This window comes from Ptychodera flava, chromosome 1, assembly GCF_041260155.1.
Source record: "Ptychodera flava strain L36383 chromosome 1, AS_Pfla_20210202, whole genome shotgun sequence".
NCBI lineage: Eukaryota > Metazoa > Hemichordata > Enteropneusta > Ptychoderidae > Ptychodera > Ptychodera flava.
Window position 1 is genome coordinate 37,864,133 of NC_091928.1, and position 15,486 is coordinate 37,879,618.

The following is a 15,486-nucleotide window of genomic DNA, read 5'->3' on the forward strand; positions in this document are numbered from 1 at the left end:
GCCTACGCCCGCGGTTTACGCGATTGGTGTTAAAAACAAGGGCTGTAGAATGGCTGAACAGGCAGCCGCGTAAAATTGGTATAATAGGACGATTATCTGTATAACAGTGAAATCTGATAACTGTCTTAAGCATTTTGCATGTCATAATTTACATATATGGTATTTTTTAGGTATCCGAATACTCCCTCTATTTTACATTTCGTTACACTTGACAGGGTATCGATGAATAAGACTAGTTCTGCCTTTAAGCCCACTTGGGAGAATTTATAGGTCAACTTTGACCTCTCCGTGTATTCAACGGGATGTTTCTTCTATGACACAAAAGCTTGTATATAAGGAAAGAAACCTCATACTTCCAAAACAGCTACGGTCGAATTAGACTGACCGTTTGTTCAACCGTTTAAAGAAGTTTCAAAATTACCCCTTCTTTCGTATGAGCACGGTAAACGATCGCACATTATTTTCTTTAGCGGTGGTAGTTGAAAGATGATAAAGCTAATGAACACACACATTGCACTGTGGGTAACGTTACATGTTGTCTTAATAGCCGTACGGGTCCTGGCTAGAGAAGAGAGGTTTTCCTGCAAGGATTCTGCGCTGAATCCTTGCCATGCAGATATCCAAGCCTGACATTAAATGTAGGAATAATTTATCGATCGATGGATGTCAGGTGTTTGATTGGCAATTTGTTTTTTCGTTATCTAACACTTGGCAAACATCAGACACGCGATTGTTCTGTCTGACAATCGAAATCATGGCATAGTTCCAGCCAGGTAGCTTGTTGTCATGTCGAATCCGACAACCCAGAAACATTGTCGCACCTGTTTGTTCGGCTGAACTGAACCGTAAGTGATTACCAGCCCCTTACAGATTGTCTGCCATATTGTAAAAGTTGTATTAGGCAGAGTAAGTATAGTTCTGCTCACAAATTAAAGACACACACAAACTTAAAGGTTGCATGGCAACTTCCATCGGTCGTGTCTACCAGGATATGATATTCGTCTCGCTGCTACCATGACTACGGTTACCTGTGTTCAGCATAAGAAGAAGCTTGGCTCTGAGACATGGATCATGAGTCAGAGCATACGAATAACGTTTGATCTTTGAAGAGGAAAAGCATATTTTGTCGAAGTTTATTCCGTTGATTCTTTATCACAGTTCATAGCCTTCAGGCTTGTACATATGACTATGGCCATAATAATCTTTGTTGTAGTCACCTAAGGCAAAAAATAGATTCGTTTCTGGTCAGCGCGCGCGTCATTTCTTGACCTGCGCGGTTTTTTTTACGTAAAAACTCTGGTTCTGGGTGAGTCAGCATTTCAAAGTTTTTCAAAGTTGCCATAATGCATGTGCAAAAATGCTTAAGGAAAATGAAAGTATTATGCAGCCGATAATAAAAGACAATAACTGTTGCATCAATATTTCCAAACCGGCATTGTTAGGACTAAAACAAATAATAATAATAATAATAATATTTATTTCTTTAAAGCGCACTACACATACGTCTCAGTGCGCTTTACACATTTAAAATTGATAAAATACCAGCAAAGCATAACAAACTAAAATGTAAAAAACAATCAAATTAGGCTAAAAACGTACATGGTTAAAAATGGTGAAAATTTCAGCGGAGTAAAAACAGTCAAACTACAAAAAACCCCACAAAAACAAACAAACAAACAAAAAAACATTATTAAAATTCTACAGAGTAAGTAGCAGAAAACGTTAAAATAAATCAAGCATCAGCGGTTACGGTAAAATGGTGACCCTTCCAAAACATTAGTAATAGTGCTTTACAAAAAGGTGAGTCTTTAAAACGCGCTTAAAACAGTCAACGGACTTGGCATTACGAATTTCAGGAGGCAATGAGTTCCATAGAGAAGGTGCGTAGACAGAGAAAGCTCTCTGCCCATATGCCTTGTTGAACGTTCCACGCGGTGGCACTACGCGTAAGGAATCACTCGATCTGAGATCTCTGGCAGGGGTGTATATCTCGATCAGATCCATGAGATAAAGTGGAGCAAAAAAGAAAAAAAAGAAAACAAAATCGCATCATCGTATCGCGTTTGCTGAATATCAATGATCAGAAAAAAATCTTTCGCCGAGTCCCGTGCATGTATCGACTAAATTGTGTTCAATTTGCAAGAGTGGATTTCCCGCCCTCTACTACTTGGCTGTATTTTTAAAGACAAATTTTCAAACGTTTGCTGTAAAGATAGTCACAGAAGGAGGGGGAGATAAAGAGGACAAGTTTCTGTAGGTTAGACCTTGCTAATCTCAATTAACAATGTGTTCAAACCGTACGAACATATTGCTAATGAAACCTTTGGCAAACCACACACTTAGTCTATTATGTAGTCTAAATTTAACTGTGGCGATAAACATGACGTAGCACCAACATAAACGTAAACTTAATTTTGTCTCAAGTGGAGATATTATCATAAGTTGAAACGGTTTGCTTATTCATGTAAAATTGTACCTTTTAGATAAACTGAAATTTTCTTTATCGGATCAGATTGATGAAACAAAAATAGGAGAAACTGGTTAACTGTCCGAGGTCGGTAATTCTTAACCGCACGAACAAATAATATTGTGATGTTGCATGATTAAGATACAGTCATTCGTTTTACTTGTTTGATAGGGTGGAATCACAAACCAGGGCTCAAAAATAGCGGTAGTCCCGCATCCACAGACTACGACTTTTCTCTTGGGCTACCAAAATCCATGAAATGGTAGCCCACACGGACTACCAAAGCCTGATATCTAAAATTCAGTCAGTACTCGGCATGCCATCATACCCGGTCCGTCACTTTGGGACGAGCTGTTGTAATGCAGTCAAACCCAGCAAATTACGAAGACCACCGGCCATGCGGTGGAACTTAGCAACAAAGTTTCATTATTTGAACTGACGTACTTGAATGACAGGCACAGGAAACGATGGCCAATGAAAAAGCATTTTTGCATTTTGATGATGATACTGTGTCAATCACAATTACACGGAAATTATGCCTCCTCCGTATAAAAAGCCCATGGTCTATTTTTAGCCCTGCTACAGAATATCTCAGTGCTGGGAAGGTCGTGTCGTAAATATATATTTCTTTAACCTGAGTGTACAGATTCCGCTGGTGGATATTTACTTGTCCCCAAGTCTGTCTGATAGCTCAGTAAAAAGCTTCGTGCTTTTCCGATTACTATATGTGTGTTGTACTGTGTCTGCATGTCGTCTGCTCCACGCACACTGTGTTGCTCGGTTGCCCACAGGACTGTAACATCTAAGTCGGTTACTGTGACAACTCTTTTGGGTTGGAACGGTTGCCGACTGGTTTTGTGTGAGGCCTAGCAGCTTGGCGATGTTGCCGTGAGTGTGTGGGGTTCGAATCCTGTTTGGGTTATAGTAAAAAATATATTACAGACAACTATGAGAGTAAAACGGGTTGTCGATTGGTCACCAAACTTTTGAGTATCACTATCGTCCATTATACCCGTTTCCTTGGGTATTAAAAGGTGTGCGATACCAATATTCACATCAAATGACAAGAAAATTCACTTTATGGACAAAATCCAGAAAAAAAACCTTTTCTTGTCTGGTAAAAAAGATATCCCTGAATAAAACATGCACGGGCTACCAGCCATTGTCACTGGGCTACCAACTTCAGAAAATGGTAATTGAAATGGTATTGATTATCAAAATTTAGAGCTAATAGATTGACCAACACCGACTCATTTTCGCTCTAAAGGGCTCTACATCTTAGATTTGCAGATATTAAAATATACGTGTGCACAAGTTACTTAACATCTGGTTTGACAAAGATGTTACCCTGTCTTTCCCACATTTCCATGCACAAAAGTTTGTCACGTCCACGACATTCAGAGAATGACCGAACACATACTTAAACACTTACATAAATCAGACCTATGTGTGGACCTAGTGTTACGATGCTACAAAATACTCACCTTAAATTTCTTGTCGAATATTTTTACATGCGTAGCTGATAACCTTTGACCCTTAATAAAACGGATTTTCAAATGAACTACTTGCACCGGGAAACTCAAGGTATTGGGAAATCTGTGAGCATGATAGCTGGCTTTCACTGTTAGGTGTCAAAATGTACACGGCAGCGGGTTCCGATTTAATGTAGTTGTAAGAACAATGCATTAGACACTTATGGACCGTCTCAGATTGTCGCAGAATTTCAAAAAGCGAAATTTATTCATTTAGGGGGGGGAGGGGGTTTGACCTCCATTCAATTAGTGAACTTCACTTTCGCACTTTTATTTTGTGATCAAAGGTTTTCACGTGTTTATTTTAAATTAAAGAAAAATTGCACTTTCGTGCCAACAAATTTGTAACTGTTTCCATCTCGTTTGTGCCACAAACACAATTTACCGATAGTAACATTGTGTTCTAAATCTATTATTCATCAAATTATACAAAGACAAAAGTATCATTTTTTAAAATGTGCTATTTATAAGCGTCTGTTCTAACCACTAGATGTCTTTATTCTTACTTGTTATGCACCTGGTCATTGTCGTTTTAATATGATTGAACATGCCTGGGCCCCCTTGTCAAAGTTTCTCGCTTACTTACCGCCCCTACCAAGTACAAATTGCGTGTTCACAAAGACAAAGAGCAGCACAAGAGATTCAAAAAGGGAAAGTAAAATAAAATGAAATGAAATTTTTATGCCGTAAAATGCCCTGTTAGTACTCAAATCTGATCGATTACTTTAATTGTAATGTGGCAAGGGGAATACGTCTTTAGTAGCTATAGCAAAATGCAACATTGTACAATCAGGCAGACATGAACATTTCGCACTTTTTAAGTTTCGTTTAGGGGGAGGGGGAGGGGGTTTTGATCTAAACGAAGGAATATCGTTTCTTGAACTTCTGCTACAATCTGAGACGGTCCCTAATCGAACGCAAGTGTAAACTTATGTAGCAGTGTGTATCGATGATGGGGCAATGGCTATTTGTTTCAGGCCGTGTGGACAGAAGATTGTCAAAACAGGGGAATTGAAATCTAGTAGAAAACATAACATTACAAAGAAAACATTAACACTTTACGTCTCTATAGAATGTGTCAATTGTATTTTATTAAGGCAAAGCATTTTTTTAGGAAATACAACGTTGAACAATTTAAAATTTATGCCTGCGTGGCTTTCCTCCATCTTTTCGTTTGATTTTAAGGGAATCACAGTATGAGTTTATTTATTGAGTATGTTTTCCGTGAGCCTAATCGGAACAAAAACACTTTTGAATGTCAAATTTGCTGTACTTGAACGAAGCGTTGTTGATGACCGAATCGACCACCTTTTTGAGACACTGATTGCCGAGATCCAGCGACTAGGGATGCTCGCACAAGTTTCTCAATGCTGATGCTTCACGTATTGAAAGTCGTTGTAAGTACGATTCGATCGATGCAAGTTGCACGAAAATCGGACTCGATTTGATAAAGTTACGCATAACTCTAGGCCAACGTCTGAGCTGAGGACGGGTCATTTTACGAGCATGATTACTCGGCAGTGTAAGTGATTTGTTATTCACAGAACTGATCACCGCTTTGTTTTCGAGCTTTACTTCGCGTTGAAAGGAACTCTGAGCATTATCGACAAACTGATTTCCCAGTTGAACTCATATGTAGCGAATCACGTTAATGCGATGGGTTATCACCGAGACATGTTTTTCCAACTTTATACCCATGAAACAGGCTACTCAGATGGACGATACTTTCTAGATTGATGCAGAATCGTTGCGAACACTCTGATAGTTATTCTCATTGATGTTTGAAACTCATCTTGTTTGATTTTGGAAGCAACTCAACGTGACTGTTGTTTGTTAGACAACGCCCTCGTCGTTCAAAGTCGATATTGTTTCTCACGTTTGTTTATAACCTGAATATTGTTGTTCACGCTGTCCTCATATAAATACTCCTTCAACGTTGTGTACTAACTTTTGAACTACGCCTGGAGTGACTTTTGGCAGGCGAAGCGACACCCGTTTTCTCCAGAAACGTATACCCTGTATGGAATGCTAAAGTATCAGTGTCATTTGTCCCTACACTCATCTTGGTATACCTCTACCCTCAACGCAACAGCCTTTGCCACAAATTCCACGACCCAACTCACACGAACCATTTTGGTGATTGACCTTGTTGAGTTTGCTCCTACACAGCCAGCCTGTCAACCTCACCGAAAGAAAGCAAGGGTAACACAAGGAATTAAAAGCCGGCAAGTAAAATTGAGCTGTGAATGAATAATGTGTCGATCGAACGCTGTATACATGGACAGCTACTCTACAAACTTCTTTTAAGACTAAATTCGAAATTTCCATGGAAATGAAAAGATAAATTGTCTGAGAATTTGCAATGATTTTGTTAGAAGACTCCTTTGCACGTTAGAACATGTACACATTCACCCTCCTCATCAACAGGGGGTAAGGTGTGCTCATCAGTGTACTTGACATCTGTCCTGTTTAATTTTCACCATATTTTCACAAACCATTGCCATTCAAAATTGTGTACCTATGAAATGTACGCATGTAAATGGAAAATAAGAGCGAAAACGACCACTTTACTGTTCTAAGTATAGGATAAAGCCCAAGTACGACAGCTCTTCTGTTATATTTATTTATTTACCTTTTTATTTAAAGCAGATCAACGGGCAAGCCCACTAACAGATCTGCGAAACCGAAAAATAACAGCATCAAAGACAAATATACAGGACAACCACAAAAAATAACACGTCATATGAGATTGACGAAAACACAAATCAAAAAACAGTACTCTCAAAATGACTGAATAAAACAGTTTTAAAACTACACAGTGTGGAAAAAATGTCTATATTACATTTGAAGAGGTGTCGTTGAAAAAAGACATGCATCTGGGCACTGTAGAGAATTTTCTGCAATTAACAGAACACAAGTCTGGTTTTAAAAGGGGTTTCTTTCGTAAATCTCTGCCGGGAGCGTAAAACAGATTTGATTTAAAATATTTGGTGAATCATAATGTGAAAGGATTATTTTGTATAAAAAGCACATATCAAGGGTAAGTCTTCTATTGTATAACTTAGGGATGTTCAGAATTCTACAACAAATTGGGTATCTGGATTTGCTGCAGTGAACATCGAGTACTAGACAAATGTACTTAACAAACTTAATTTGCACTCGCTCAATTTTGCCTGAAGGGCACTGCTGGTGGGGTGACCACACAACAGAGCCGTACTCTAAAATAGATCTAACATAAACAAAATACAAAGAAGTAGTTGTTGATATGGCATTGAATGGCTGGCAAAAAGCTTAATAAATACAAGAGATGTGAAGGCTCTTGAAACAATGTTATTGACGTGAAAGGCATAATTAAGATTGGGAGAAAGGTAAATGCTGAGATCCTTGATAACAAAGACCCCTTGAAGAGGAAGTACCATAATATTGATGGAGTAATCAAAAGAGGAAATGGTGCTCTTCTTAGTGTAAAACTGAAAAATCTACATTTACTGATATTAGGTGACAGCTTCCAGTTGTTACACCATTGAACAAATTTGTCAAGGTCTTGCTGTAATATGACACAGTCAGGGAAGGATATGATGGTACGATAAGTCTTTGCATCATCGGCAAACAAGCTCAGCTTGGCAGTAATGTCTAACAGTGAAATATCGTTGATAAACATCACAAAGAGTAGTGGCCCTAAGGGTGAACCTTGGGGCACACCTGACGTATCAGTGAACCAGTTTGACGAGTAACTGCCAACACTACCCTCTGTCGTCCAAGATGGAGATAAGGTTCGATGAAATGTTTTTTGGATCAACCATCTCCTTTTTTGTCAAGGTCACGTTTTCACGATATCTTGCAACTTTCCATAATTAAAATGGACCTCAAGAGATCGAACACCTTATTGTCGTACAGAAGCAATTGATTTGACACTTTGTCCAGGTAGTTCACCGGTCAAAGCCACATTTTCAATTAGGTTCATGATTTTCTCGATAATAAAACTTGTGGAAAGCCTTCGAACTAAACGGTTCTAACAATAGTGTTATCGTAAGTGAAAACCACTAGATTTAGTGTTTTTATGCCACATAATAGTTTAACACGTATATTAAGAGACAGAATTGTCAAAAGTACCTTCGATAGATTATTAAAAGCCTTTAATCAATCAATCAATCAATCAATCAATCAATCAATCAATCAATCAATCAATACTTTATTCATCCCAACACTGGGCAATTAAAGTGGTGAATGAGAAAACTTACACGCACGAACGAGAAATCTATAAAAGAAAAATGAATAAAAATAAACAACAGACAGTTAGTGGATAAAAAGCTTGACATCATTTCTTTTCATTTTAATGTAAATCGTATGATATCCTTCTGACTTCAAAATGGCTAAATTCTATCATTTTATTACATATTTGATTTAGTTTTTATCATAAGAGTCTTCATAAACCAATTATATGCTGTAATTTTTTTACCTATAGATACTCTGGACGTCTCCCATGAAAATAGTTAACAATTGAATTAGTAAATACCACTATGAGAGGTTTTCAGTCATTCTTGCAGTTATGCCTTTTGGTAACCATGGTTACTTGTGGAACTTCCATTACTCTTGATACAAATATGATCTTTGAAGAATTGTCAAAGTTGCCAATAGAGGGCTCGGTGTACAAGCGATGCAGGTAAGAAAAATAATACTTAGTCTAGCTATTCAAAGTGGTCTGTAATGAAACGGAAATGCCAATGGTTAGATAGTCAGCACAGATAAGATCACTGTTATGTTGTTTGCCATAGAATATATTTATCGGAATTATTTGAGAATTTGCGCGATCTCTCGCTGGACATTGTCTCAGTAATAGACGGAAGAATGTGAGGGTAACATCATGCAAAAACCCCACACATTTGATAACAAATAGTTTTGAAGATGAGAACCCTTTCAGAACGCTTACTCAGTGTGAGAGTCCTTTCAGCAAACGTTCAAATCTTAACACCACTTTTGGGGCGGAGGCAATGCAGAAATTACGTCTTCATTGGAGAACAGGTATAGATTATTAACGAAGAGTTCATTTATTCCAGTATCTGCGTTTAATTAGATTTGTATTCACTTTCAAAGTTTGTCCTGTTTCAATATATGTTATTCTTTTAGGAATACTTTGAATCTTTGATTTTTGAGAAGAGCCCTATAGACGGCAAGGCAGTCGTGGAAAGGGTAAGCGTCATCTTCTTATTTCTGCGATTGATATGAATTACAACTCGTAAAATACTTGAATTATTCAATGTGGCAAAAATTACTAGATCAATGAAACGGGAAATAGGAAATGCACCAACAGACCGCCTTGAGCCTGACAAGCGGTCACGGGTGGTCCACCTGATCGAAATGGATAACTATGCCCTCCACTATAATTGCTGACACGTGACAAATCGAATTAAACCAGCAACTCTATCAAAATCACCGTGACTGCCACGATTACAAGCTAAGAATGCAGTCACTCATCATTTCAATGATGGACGTGTCATGCCTGAAGATCAAATGACATCGTCGATCAAATCTGAGAGCACCTCTTCAATGCTAAGATGAGTGTCCAGAGCTATCATATATACCCAACTAAACCTTCTTGTACACGTTTCTTCCTTATAGAGAAGTAAATATGTAAATAAGAATCCTCAGCTGGTCCGCTGACAGACCATAACTACATTTCCGTAGATGATTCCTTGTTATTTTTATATCATTGTTTGTAATTTTAGCTGCAAAACTCATTGAATATCAAGTTCAAGTCGCTTGAAGCTGCTTTAAGGGATCTTAAACAAGCCGTTGAAAGTTCCATAGATAACACGGAAGCAACCTTTGACCCCTGCTGTGAATTGTCTGATGTCGAGTACAATAGCAGGTTTAGAACAGAGGTGAGCGAAATATGCTGTTCAGGTCGCTGTTTTAGTCTCTGTCTGAAAAAGTAATTTGCGGATATGACTAATGGTTGAAATCATAGAACTCGATCTGGCAAAATCGATTTGTCACCAATGTCTTACGGCTAACCACGATACACTTTCTCAGATAGTAGTAGTCTGTATAAAATATTCTTAATTTGGTAGATTATCATTTCATTCAAATCATGTACAATTCAACGAATCCTTTTGTAAGGTTAAATATAATATGTTTCGAATATTTCTAATAAAAATTCACTTTTCATACCGTAAAGCTCAATTTAGATAAAGCCTGTATTAGGGTTGGAAAATTCGCCGATGAAAAACCGATACATCTATCGCTCTCTGTCCTTGAAGTCATGAAACGGAATTACGAAACTACACCCTATATTAAATGGCAATACTTTGGCAGCGAGCAAGGAATTTTCACAGTGTACCCATCGACATCAGTATCAACGTGTACAGAGTATGATCACAGATACAGGTAAGACATCATACATTTTACACCACGCACTCTGTTTCAATATTGTGGAACTGTTTGTGCCTCTTTGAGACGGTTTTATTGTTTGCAATGAAAATTAGCTGGCAAGCTGACTGTAAAACATAATCTTTAAGAACTGCAAACATTTCTTTTCCTTCCTCGCGGAAGCGTTACGTAATTCCAAGTGACCTAGGTGAGCGGAAACGCTGCCCTTCAAAATACCACTGACACCGGACGGTGAAAAGGGAATCAGTTTAATGAATATTTTCTTCTCTTTGCGTATACCGGTAACTCAAAAGATGTTGATATATTTTCTAATCAATAAAGGTTAGAGGGGAAAGTTACCAAGCCTTTCTTAGGTAATTGAGTAATTATTACTTAAAAATAAGCAAAATAGCGTCGGTTTCACTCACTTTTACTCGCGGATTAAAACCCGACCGGGTTTTCCTGTAACCATTGCATGACGGTAATATCGGCAAAAATGGCGTCTTTCTGTGGCGTCATTAAAGTAAACAAAAGCCAAAAATATTGCCAAAATAAAGACGTGGTTTTCTCATAAACTATATATATTATATATATATATATATATATATATATATATATATATATATATTTTATTTTTTTTTTCACTGTTTTTCAGATCGTAAGTGTCGACTTTAGTCTGAAGAATATTGTCGAATAATTTCTTGGCAATATACATATTTTATATAATTTTATCACTTGTCGATCAGGTAGCTAAAATACTTGATTTGACACAAACTCATATTTCAAAACTTGTAATTTTTGGTCTAAAGAGATTGTTGCCAAACTATGCAAGTTAAACGTACCCCATTGTCTATATAAGCCCAAATAAGGTCAACCGTGTCACTAGGCACGCGATCGTCTACAGAAATGGAGCGAATTTCCGTGTGTGAATAAAGGGCAAAATATGAAATTTTGTCAATTTTGAGGCATACTACTGCTGTTGGGGATGACCCTGATTGAAAAACGCTGCAAATTAGCAAGGCTTGCACATCAGGTAAACGGGTACTAAGTCCCGCCCGATCGGCTGGTGACCTCACTGCGAGAAGAAATGGAGGGTACATTTTCTATGGGGTTGACCGTACAGGACCTCTCTTTGAAACTTTGTAATTTTTGGTCTAAAGCTCATGTAGACAATTAAGTACGAAAAATATGGCCTTAAGGTATTATTAATCATTTAAAAATTATAAATAGTTACTTTTGTTCATTTAACTTGAATGTGTTCTCAGCACTGTAAAATTTTGAGTGAAACAATGAAAAATGTTATAATCTTCAAGCCGATTATGTTCCGACGTAAGTACCATCAGAGGAATGCAAACCTCTCCTCCAATCGGCAATGGTTTACTCCTGGCAACATACAGCTTTAGGCCATTTAAAGAAAATTCTTTGTTTGCCGTCCATGGATTTTTGAAAGTCTACCAGCCAGCCAGCTAGCGAAAATAAAACAAACAGAAAAAACACATCATAGGTCAATCCCATAAATTTTGACTTTCCATTCGTCACAAGTATAAAAACTCAACTATTATATTTACAATGTAGTGCAGGTAGTATGAATCTTTATAGAAATACATATCATAGTCAAACTTATTAAATAAAATAAACCATAGCAAGAAGAATCTTGTGCTGAAACCAAGGGAAGATTTGTCTATGGCAGTCAGCAGGGCTGTGGTGGGAGACCGTATAACGCCGGGAACACATCTTACACAGGGCTACGTCTATGCGGGTCATCAAAAGGTCAACCCCGCCCCTAACTGAAGACTGTCCATGGCAGGTTGACCTTTGGATAACCCGCATAGACGTAGCTGACCCCACCACAGACAGTTGCGTTTCAACAGCTTAGCCAAGCTCTGCTACGTCAAGGACGCGGTGCGCAAATCTCAGCGCTCGACTGAAAATCATAATGACGAAGACCATAACTTCGAACCCGAATGAACAATCGACACTGAATCGACGATCCACATCGTCAGAAAGTGACAGCGACTCGAGTTCGGAAAGTGACTTTTCTTGCTCTGATGACGAAGTTCTAATTCTTTTCGCCGATCGATCATGCCTTTCAACCCTAGGTGTATAGCTCGGCATGATTTCACAGCGACTGGTGACGCACCATGCACGGGTTTGACAGTACTACAGTACTGCAGCTCGAGGTTTTGCCAGGGTATTTGGGTTGGACAGTTTTGCCATCCAACCCAAATACCCAGTAATCTTGGAACGTCGACGCCAAGTGCTTGACTCCTATGTTCTGTAGCCATTTTCAGCTAGTGGAAAAGCTTACATGCGTCGACTGCTTCAATGACGAAGTTTTCACGTCACTTCCGGTTTTTTAATACACTGCTGTTTATTATCCAGCGAGTGAAAGTAAGTGAAATCTACTCGAAAGCCTTTCAATGATCATATCACTAAATTTTAAAATTCAACATTAATTTCAAGGTAAGTTCCCCTTTAACCTTCCGTCTGAGAAAAAAAAAGTAGGGGCTCATCATTATGGTACAGACTGCATATCAAGTTAGGCTGCGTTCACAAATAACGATGGGGGGGGGGGGTTGAGAAATCTCGATTGAAATCTTATTTTTTTCAGATCCCCCTAAGTACCCTAAAACATTTTTAAATGCCCCCCTCTATATGGTCAACATTTTTCAAATCCCCCCCAACTATCACAGGCCTGCATACTTATTTGTAAAGGATGTCAGCGCAGAAAAAATAAACATGTATTGCGCCGTTCTGCTCACAGGTGTTCAACACTACCTGTATTAGCACTTTGTAAGTCATATTCCCAAGGCAAGTTCTTTAAATGCATCAGTGATTTTTTTAGATTTATTGGTCTTAAAGCCAACTTGAGTTAACCCAACTCCGGCCAGGTCAATTGCTTATGCCGAAGAGCACACAAAATGACAATCATGAGAGAGTAGGCAAACTGTGAATTCTGGCTAATTGCCATATTGCACAGTGGCCTACCAAAAATTTGTTTCAAAACTGCTAGACATACCAGTATATCAATTAGATGCTACTCAAAAATTGACAATACTGGAAGGTTAAAATATTCCATCAAATAAACGTTTTAATCTCTGAAATTTTGGGTGTAATAATTGCAAATTTGGTTAAAAAATAAATAATTCAATTTGTTTCAAAACTACTAGACATACCAGTATATCAATTAGATGCTACTCAAAAATTGACAATACTGGAAGGTTAAAATATTCCATCAAATAAACGTTTTAATCTCTGAAATTTTGGTGTGTAATAATTGCAAATTTGGTTAAAAAATAAATAATACAATTTGGTCACATATTTTTTCTTTTAGTCTTTACTGTTCCATGTTTTACTTCTGTATCATTTTATAATAAGAATATGAAAATTTAGAAAATCAAGCATGGTGACCCCATCTTTTTTCTTTAATGTTTGATTATTCTAATACGCCAGAATTCAAAAAATTCTATATGTTCTTCCATGTGTTGCTCTCTGGCCTGATCTTGTGAACAAGTATGTTTCACTGTCACGTGAGTCATTTGACCCAAACTCTTCTTCAACTACCATGTACAGCAGAGTCAGAGCTATCTCTGTCACTTTTAGGTATGCAACTGACAGTGACACTGCAGTAGCAGAGCATTAATGATAGTGACACTACCCATAGGCAGTAGCTGTATTAACTTTGATAATTTTGGCAATATTTTTGTTCAGTTTTACAACTGCGTTCTTGTTCTACTCCCAACAGCATGTTGAATTATCTAGTATTCAGCTTTCTATCACAGCTTATGTATGTGTACCATGCATTTGTATCACTGACAACTGATTGTCAGTCTGGCCTCCAATTAAATTATCACTAAATACATATTTATGTATTTACAGGCTTTGTCGACAAACTAAATATTGTGTGTTTGAGCATGCTGTAGGGAGATAGCAAGAAACTGTAGTTGTTATATTGCATGGAAATATTGCAGAAATCATTACAGTTGCAGCTTCTGCCCTGTTACTGGGCTCGGGTTTGTTTTTTTAGACAAATCACACGTTTAGATTTTTTCGATATAAAAGTCATGAAACGTGACAAAATGGTTCTAGATTTTGTTAATTATTACTAACATTACAAAATTTTGATGACATAAAAATGGTATTCATTTTTTCATTGAATTACCTACAAAAACTTGGAATTGGAAAATGAAAAGCACAAAAGGGAACCAAAAATTTTCAAGTCCCCCCTACAGGAAGAGCAAAATTTTCAAGTTCCTTCCTCTACTACCCCCAAAATTTTTGAATCCCCCCTGAATTTCTCCAGCCCCCCTAACCGTTTTTTGTGAATGCAGCCTTAATGAAACTATTTATTAAATCAAAGCATTTTCAGTACTTAGTATTCACTACATTTTGTATGACTGTAGTCGCTACAGCCAGGGGTCTACGATCGTTTTCAATAATGTTTAGAGTTTATCCCCGCCTTCATATCCTATGAAGGGAGGATACTGTCGTTAATTTTACAATCTTGGTCAATGTTAACACTTGGCAGGTTCTGTATTTTACTTTGCTTTTCATAGGCCATGGTACGTGGAGGCTGCTACGCCAGAACCCAAGAGTTTAGTCATCGTAATCGATAAAAGTGGATCGATGAATGAACATTATGGAAGCAAGACGTTAATGCAAGTTGCAATTGATGCAAGCGATAACAGTCCTTGATACTACGAACCCTGTTGACAAGGTAACAAACACGAATCCCAGAAATGACAGCAAAAATGGAGAATTCTTAACGTACTTAATCAAACTGATGCAAAAAACGTACGACATATTGATGCCATTACGATATGTATACCCTTTCATCTTCCCAACAAATGTTTTATTTCCATGAGAGGAAAAGTTCATAGTTTCATGATGGAGTTATCCTTCTTCTGGGGTTTAAAAATGGAGAAGAATAATGCCTGAGTTATTATTTTTTTCAAAGAAAGTTTCAAAAATTATGAATTGAAAATAAATGCCCAAATTACACGTTGCAATAACAAGCCTCCTTATTATTAATTATATTAATTTAATTTTGGCTATTTTCACGCTAGGCACTTTTGATACCCTTATTATGATGCAATTTTACATTTGTAGTTTGACCGG

At 37.6% G+C, this 15,486-nt stretch overlaps 1 protein-coding gene across 1 annotated transcript; it reads left to right on the plus strand.

Annotated features, from left to right (window-relative positions):
• The first annotated feature begins 8,656 nt into the window (after positions 1 to 8,656).
• On the plus strand, positions 8,657 to 15,079 carry LOC139144651 (VWFA and cache domain-containing protein 1-like). Its single transcript, XM_070715366.1, has 5 exons — positions 8,657 to 8,662; positions 9,127 to 9,189; positions 9,726 to 9,881; positions 10,178 to 10,386; positions 14,925 to 15,079. The coding sequence occupies exons 1-5, from the start codon at positions 8,657 to 8,659 to the stop codon at positions 15,061 to 15,063; spliced, it is 573 nt and encodes a 190-aa protein (XP_070571467.1). The 3' UTR covers positions 15,064 to 15,079.
• The last annotated feature ends 407 nt before the right edge of the window (positions 15,080 to 15,486 follow it).